Source organism: Glycine max, chromosome 13, assembly GCF_000004515.6.
Source record: "Glycine max cultivar Williams 82 chromosome 13, Glycine_max_v4.0, whole genome shotgun sequence".
NCBI lineage: Eukaryota > Viridiplantae > Streptophyta > Magnoliopsida > Fabales > Fabaceae > Glycine > Glycine max.
In genome coordinates this window covers 33,876,729-33,884,924 of record NC_038249.2, presented here as the reverse complement: position 1 = coordinate 33,884,924, position 8,196 = coordinate 33,876,729, and the positions used below count along the sequence as shown (strand labels likewise).

General features: G+C 32.3%; 2 protein-coding genes across 3 annotated transcripts; both read right to left on the bottom strand.

The window, feature by feature from the left end:
* Window positions 1-3,060: 3,060 nt before the first annotated feature.
* On the bottom strand, window positions 3,061-5,377 carry LOC100789379 (uncharacterized). 2 transcript variants are annotated; one of them, XM_041007795.1, is made up of 3 exons: window positions 3,807-5,377; window positions 3,383-3,716; window positions 3,061-3,227 (listed from the first exon to the last, which is right to left on the bottom strand). In XM_041007795.1, the coding sequence occupies exons 1-3, from the start codon at window positions 3,972-3,974 to the stop codon at window positions 3,184-3,186; spliced, it is 546 nt and encodes a 181-aa protein (XP_040863729.1). In that variant the 5' UTR covers window positions 3,975-5,377; the 3' UTR covers window positions 3,061-3,183. The 2 variants fall into 2 exon arrangements, with proteins under 2 accessions (XP_040863729.1, NP_001304492.2); NM_001317563.2 differs by having other exon boundaries at window positions 3,061-3,716; window positions 3,807-4,323.
* A 149-nt stretch (window positions 5,378-5,526) lies between these two features.
* On the bottom strand, window positions 5,527-7,999 carry LOC100788851 (pterin-4-alpha-carbinolamine dehydratase 2, mitochondrial). The gene is made up of 6 exons (XM_003542968.4): window positions 7,641-7,999; window positions 7,473-7,558; window positions 7,302-7,387; window positions 6,783-6,906; window positions 6,614-6,682; window positions 5,527-5,907 (listed from the first exon to the last, which is right to left on the bottom strand). Exons 1-6 carry the CDS (start codon window positions 7,739-7,741, stop codon window positions 5,819-5,821), a joined length of 555 nt encoding a protein of 184 aa, XP_003543016.1. The 5' UTR covers window positions 7,742-7,999; the 3' UTR covers window positions 5,527-5,818.
* Window positions 8,000-8,196: the final 197 nt, after the last annotated feature.

Here is an 8,196-nt window from a genome sequence, read left to right as displayed (position 1 = left end):
TTCATGAAGATGATAAAATAGGTTTGTTGAGAAATACTCTGACCAACAAAAATGAATATACTGGAATTCAACAGAACTCCAATCCTTCAGACAACGTGTGTTTGGCTGAATTTATTTTAGAAAATAATCACTTATTTTTGTTAATTTTAGAACAGAGACATGTTTGTTTTTATTAAGAGAGTCTAAATCAGCTTGTTGAACAAAGATTATATGAACTGGTATAAAAAAATACAATTTTTTAAAAAGTTTATAAGCTGAATCAAATATAGTAGTATTAATCCAGTTACTTGGAAAAGTAGGTCAATATTACTACTCATTTCAATGGACCATTTAGCCCAAAGTGTGAAACCCAGTGAACTGACATTTGAACTGCAGAATAGGGACAAGGCCCATAATGACTAGGCTAGGCACTAGCTAGGCAGGCAAGGACAAAATTGGGTATTTGGTTTAGACTTTAGAAGGAGTTCCATAGCGCAATTATGGGTGGAAAAACGACAGTTTTGTTCTAATTAGCAAAAAAGCCGGACATATTAATTCGCAGGTCTTAATTCTACATTTCTGATTAAAAATGTCGTGTCATGTTTGTTTAACATAAATCAATTTCATCAATGTCGATTGGGTGGTCCAAATGATAAATAACTTAAAATTTTCGTTAATTAAAGTCTTCAGATTAAAAAATAGGTTGTAAGAGAGTTTTATCTTTTTAAAACCTGTATTAACTTGTCTCGTACTTGACTTTAAATTTTTATAAGGATAGTTTTTAGATTAAAACCCATAAAGAAACCTGATAATATATAGGTCGTCTAATTTATTTTGGTATGGGTTAAACAACTAGGATAGAATTGATCCAAATTTATAATGACACAAATAAATACTTTTAATGATGAGTTTAATAGTCATATATACTGGAAATAGAAAATAATTTTATATTATCTTTTAATTACAAATCATGAATGATATTTTAAAATAATTATTATAAAAATTAGCAAACTTATTATATATAATAAATTATAATTAAATAATAATATAAAATTATTTTATACTGTGAATACATAAAATACTTTCTCTTTAATTATTTCAGAAAGTTGTGACTATAAGATTTACCCCTCGAAAACTCATTTCATCACTAAATTCAATATATTGTGTTGTCAAATTTGTCATTTTTGTGTTCCTATGCTTTACTTCTCTTACAAGAACGAGATCATTTTAAATTTAAAAAAAAAACTAATTTGTCACTTAAACCAATTTTTTGTGTGTATTCAGGAGACTTTTATTTAGTATTCAACTAGTCTTCCTCTTATCACATAAGCCTATCTTTGGAATAAAATGATATTTTAGTTGCAATTTCATGCCTAAACCAAGAATTAAATCCTAGACTTTGGTTAAAAAATTTAAATACCATATTAGTTGTGCCAATAATTTTACATGTCACTGTTTAAACTTTAATATTTGTGACACAACAATAACCAAGCGTGTTCTTTTTAAAGCTTATATAAAGTTTGGTTAGGCCTTATAAAGTTTAAGCTTGATCTACTTTTCTAATCTAAAGTCTTATGCTTGTCTTTTTTATCAGATATAAGATCTTTAAAAGTTTAACGTAGCCTAAAAATCTATTTAATAGTGAAACCTATTAAATAGTGAAAAAAAAGTTACAAATAAGCTAATGACCTAAAATTATGCGTAGGTTAACAAACTTAAGTATTTAACTAGAGTACCAAATATATAATTAATTTCAAGACATTATAATATAAATTTAATACAATAATAATTATATTATTATAGATATATTCATCATTATCAATCTATCATTATTATTGTTATTATTATTTACTTAAATAAGTCAACTTAATAAAGTTAAAAGATTTTTAACAGCTCAAAGCCTCAACTTTCTAATTAAATTAACTCAAATAAATCAGTTTAAATTTAATAAATATAACTAACTTAAGCTTAATATAAATTACACCATCATTGACCGTAAGACTCAACAACAGACACGCTAATATATTTCTACCCCCTTTTGCCACACACACTAAGCCACTCCTTTAAATTAGTCTCTAATCTCAATTATGGAATATGAGAGAAAAGTTACACTATTTGAATATTTATTTATGATTTTAGCCTTCTTATCGAATTCCGTGCAAGCAAGTCACTCACTTGTGCCAAAAGCAATTAGGCAATTAGCCATAAATGTGGCATTCAGGACTTTAGATCAAGCTGCCACGCTATTGTCATTTGCAAATTACAAGTAAAAAACAAAGCTTTGCTTGTAAGAAAAATAATCCTTGTTAGTTTTTTTATACAAAATATTCCTTGTTATTCAACAGTCTAATTGGCATTTTTTTGGCAAAAAAATCGTAATTGCTCATATAAGTTAAAATCGAGGATAATAATTACATAAAATCCTTAAGAAGATGTGAAATTATCGTTGAATTCTTAAGGTTTTGTGTAATGTTTGCTTGAGTTGCAATCTATTTTTATCTTCACCAATTAATGTTGGATAACCATATGATTAGGTAAACCAACTAACTTTGTTACAACCTAGCATGCGTTGCACATTCCTTCTTGCACTTCAAGTTAACATATATCTTTTGAATTCGAATTGTGCATAGAATAAATAGTGCATATACAAATAATATAAAAGAGCTTTATATTGTTGATTGGTTTACATGATAAGTTTGTTAATTTTTATACTAATTATCTTGAAAAATCATATTATAATTTCTTATTGATAGTCCGTGTAAATTTTGGTATATATAAATTATGCTCATCTTATATATTCTCTGTTGGTTTTTGTGATTTAAAACTATTTTGTACTAGTATTTGATATTGTAGGATAGTAGTTATACAATTTTCAATATAATCGCAGTCTCTTTTCTTTTTCTTTTTATTTGCCAATCTAGTATTATATATTAATTCATCGAGAAGATAAGCAAAATATTTGACATGCATATACTTTTTCTTTCATCTTACTTCCACTCTATTTTTTATCACTATCATTTGTCACATTTATTATTTTCTCTCTTTTTTCTCTTTTTTTTTTTCTTTCTTTCCACCCACATATACAAAGAAAAAGGGTGAATATTTATCATTACTCTGAAAATATATTGCGTTCATACATCTTATTGAATTTGTGCTTCATTATCAACCATTGCTTGTTCCTTGCTAGAAATCTTACTTCACTAGTTAAAGCCTCCTCTCTTCGCCATCTGAAATTGGTTTCCCTGAGACTGATTAGAATGCAAAGGCCTTGAATTAGAGTCAAGATAAAGGAGAACCAGCACCATAACCACTGAGCAAATAAACATGGGTATTGGCCCAAAGAACCAAAGCAGCAAATCTAGAGCAAAATAGAGGGCACGAAGACCAAGTGACCAGAAATCACCTCCCCGTATGACTGCTATTTCCACACTACTCACTGGGATAAAACTATCTGGGGTGCTTATCAAATAGTTTGCATGAACAAAGTGTCTTGCTGATTGAACAAAGCATGAGAAAGCAACGAGGAAGCAGGTTAATAGGCAAATGTACTTGATGGAAATAGTGTTTGGACTGGTGTCACCATAGATTAATTGACTCTGGAAGAAAATGTTGGATCTGTTGGCAATCCAAGCTCCAATAAGGGAACACAGAGTCAAAGAGACTGAGGCCAAGAATGTAGCAGCTGTAGTGTTGGATTGAATAACAGACAGAGCTGTGCTAACATCCCTTTTTTCTGCCTGGTCATTACCAATGTTAAAAAACAAGGAAAATAATTAAAAGGGGTTTCAATCAAATAAAAGAAAGGATCATAAGGATATTATACTTGCCTGCATAATTCTTTCAACCCAAATTCTCTTGTCATTGTTCTCAAATCCCATGACTGTAGTGTGAGGCTGATTGACATATTTGCAAAGCAGGAAGAGGTGATAAACAAACATGATCAGCAACCCGGATGGGACCAAAATCAAATCCAGGTACTCCTTATGGAACTGCATATTTATGTTGTTCCTTTCTTTGAGTCCTGACTGAGAAGTGGTGGAGGATTGGGTTTCTATTATCAAAGCCTTCAGTTATAAACAACTAAACTATATGAAATTCCTTGATCATCTTTCCAATTAGCATTTAATTTGCTTCAAGGATCATTGATCTTCCGTGATTTGACAACCAATAGCAACTTGCTAAACTTTCCCACCCTATTTTATTACAAATCCTTGGAATTATTGATAGTACAGCTCGAAAACTAATGAAAGGAAGAAAGAAAATGGTTTAAGGGGAACAAAAGGCGTTGCCAAGAAGAAACAAGTTTTGTATTCCAAAATGTTCGAATCTGAACAGGATAAAGATAAACCACTGATCTACACAAGGGTTGCCTAAATAGCGGAGGCAACATGTAATATATAATTAAATTAAAATAAAATAAATAATTCTTAGAACTAGGCGGTAATTTTTTTTAATACCGGCATAAAAAAATTTATACCACTTAAATTAAAAATGGAATGACGTGATTAAAAAAATACATAAACTCATTTGAATAACACTTAATCCAATATGAATAATAACATACGCAATTGATCACCTCTTGCCCCTGAAGCCAGATTGGTTTAAGATGGGTTGAATTGCTAATTATTTATAAAATTTTATTTGAATACAACAGTACAACAAATTATTCGATCAAGACATCACGAAAAATTCCATGATTAATATTTACACAAGTTGTGTCCTGTTCCTCAGTCCACAGCCGAATCAATATCACTGTGGATAAAATTAGCCTACTAGCAAAAGCGTCAGCCTTCTCAGTGACACAGTCACCAAACCTAACCTCAAATACAAGCAAAAGATCACACCTAGGCACAGCATAATTAGCATAAACAGTTCCATGCATCCGAAGCATTCGGAGGTAATTCTCATCAGCAGTGGAGTGGGATAAGCACCTAGACACATCAAAGTACTAGCAACTGGAACCCCAATGAGGTCACAAAACACCTCAATTCCTTCCTAGAGTTCAAACAATCACCAACCACATATAAAACCAGTTTCTTAGATTCCAAGAGTCCAAGACCAACCTAACAATAAATAAGCTTTAAATGTGCCTCTTGGGAGACTTGGAAAACCTATTCTACCCAGGTAACCTAATCGGTCTGGGTACTTATCCCACTGCTGATGAGAATTCCCTCCAGATGCTTGGGATTCTGTGTTAATTCTAGAATTCTGATATATTTTTAATCATTCCCAGTAAATTTTCTTCCAGGGATACTGAAAATAATCTGTGGGAAGGAATGCATTCGCAAAAGGGAGATGGAAGACATTGATATTCCAGTAATTCATGAACCAACCATATTTTATGCCACTAATGGCTTTTTATAGACACAACAAATTTCTATATAATCCAAACAATTTTTTAATTTTTTTTATCAGGGTGTACTTTCCAATGGGAGAGAGATCACTGTTAAGAGGCTTTCCAAGAACTCTGAGCAAGGGCTGCAGGAGGTTCAAAACTGAACTTCAGTCAATAGCCAAATTTCAGCACCAATCTTGTTGGCTGTTGCATTCAACAAAAAGAGAAACTCTTGATTTATGAGTTTATTCCCAACAGAAGTATGGACTAGTTTATTTTGTTCCTTGTCTTAACCATCCTAGTTAATGGTTCTCTTTGACAATTACCATCATGTAGATTTCATGCTAACGTTGGACGTTATTGACATCTCAGATGATGGTAGAAGAAAATTAATAGATCGAACTAGAGCTTCCAAATTATTAGAAGGATAGCTCATGGCCTAGTTATAAAGAAAAACAAAAACCTTACAAACACTTGGATTTCTTCAATTTCCTCTTTGATAATTCAGTTAGAAGTCTTCCGTCTTAGCAAGTCATGCAAATTAAGCTCATTGATCTTAGCAGCTAGAATGAAGTCATTCTGTGTCAGCCCACCTACATAAACATGGATTACTTCAGAATTCAGATAATGCCCATATTTGGATATAAAAAAATGAAGTATGACGTAAAAAAAATAAGAAAAATAACACATTAACTAACAAAGAAGGGGAAATTTGAGACGAATTTAAACAGAGTTGGAAAGAAGCAATGATGCTGTCCAAGCTAGACTCAGGAATTGATTCACTGTTAACCATGAAAGAGAGGGATCAAGCACTTAATTTGTACCCAAAGCTGATAGCTTCAGTCCAGGAACCATTGGGGTAGGCAGGGGATTTGAAATAGCCATATTAGCTCTTTGATGCAATTCACAAATGTAATTGCTCTGAGTCTCTGAAATAGTAGGCGATCACCCGTAGACGTAGAAACTAGGAACTAGAACTACCTCAATAATACCCAAGTAGTGTAGAGGTTCAAGGTATTTTATCATGAATATGAAATGAAGCTCTGAGATAAGTTGATAGATTTCTAAACTGGAACATTATGAATGTAGAAGTGAGTAAGATGAAAAGAGAAGGGTCACTCTTGGCTGCTATAAAGCCAAAAGAATGAAGAGCATGGCACAGATTTGAAAACAAGAACTGGGGGTTTGTTTAAGCCCATGAAGAGCTTATCAATATAGGTAAATTTTTCCTAAAACATAATCTTGTGATATTTTTATTTCTTAGAAACCAACTTTGATTATATAATGAAATATTCATACCCACAGAATGCGTCCAAATCTCTATAGTAACATTATTCCAGCCAACAAGGTGAAGATCAGGATGATGACCTACATTATAAACATCTTATTATACTTTCTATTTTTCCCATAACATCAATAGAAACAGGGTGTGGGTGAAAGAAGTAGAAACAGAAGCAGAAAACAACACCTTCAGCTTCAGCAAGACCAGCTATTATCCTGAAAAATTCCAATCCTTTGGTAAAAGTCTTTACTTTCCATGATCTCCTCAATTTCAACACACCATCCTCATTAACCAAATTCCACTGGGCAATCTGATCACTTAATGTTAGTAACAAAAAAACATGGATTCTTAAATTGACAGAAGTTGAATCAGGGTTTTAAATAGCCACCCCTATCCGCAACAGGAGGAGCTGCCGCAGCAGAGTGGTTTAGTGTGGTGGTCATAGCAAACCAAATTGTGGGCCACCGAATAATAAGGGCCGTAGCAGAGCTATATATTGCTTCCAAAAAAGTCTTCTGAACATATGAATGTCACTAATTTTGAGTAATTTTTTTTAATCATTTTTTTGAGAATTTATACATATATATATAGTATACATAATTTAAACTAGTACATAAAAAATTTAAAAATAGCTGCTGTTCTGCTATCTGGCTGCTATCAAGGATTTAAAACATTTGAGTTGAATGTTTTAAGGATAACATAAACCTGTTGAAGCATTGTGCGTGCTGCATCCTCGGTCATGGGCTGCAAGTCCTTTGTATTGCACGGTACACAGTTCTCAGTTGATAAGTCTGAAAAAAAAAAGAAATTTATAGTAATAACAAGTGTTATCAAACGCCTACAGTGAAAGATGTTGTAGGTAGAACGTAGACGCACCTTTGTTGGTAGTGCAAAATGTAGAGCTTGTGTGAACAGAAGAGACTCCAGGTGGGTCCTTAATCTTATATAATTCAGAATTTATTCTAAACGTAACAGAGTGAAATCAGTGAATGAAGGGAACAAAACAATGATAGAAAGCGAAGAAACAGAATTAGAGGAAATTACCGTGCCGGCGTGTATGAATAATAATAGGTTTGGGAAAAGGGTGATAATGGTGGCTTGGATAGAGCTAGCAGAGGATGACGAACAAGAAGAAGGCGATTCATTTCGTCGACGCTGCAAAGAGGCCTAATTTGAAGTACTCAGTTCTGTCCCGCTGTGTTTTTAGGCTGTTCAGACTTCACAGGGCTCCATATGCAGGGATGTGGGAAGAAAATAAAATAAAATACCCGAACGAACCGATTCAAAATTGAACCAAATCGCTTTGCAGAACCAAACTGAATCAAACTACTATATAAAATCGATTCGGTTAAACCGAACCATTTTTAAGAAAAATTAACTTCGGATCAGTTCTTTAGAAAATCTGATTCAATATGAGTAAAAAATAGATAATTTAATTGAACCGACGCAAATCCAACTTAAAAAATCCAAATTGTTTTAAAAACAAACTCAAACCAATCCACTTAAAAAGAGTGATTCGATTAATCAGACTATTCTTATAAAATAAATTGAAAATGGATTGGTTTCAAATATAAGTTGTCTTTGATTTGTATTTTTATTT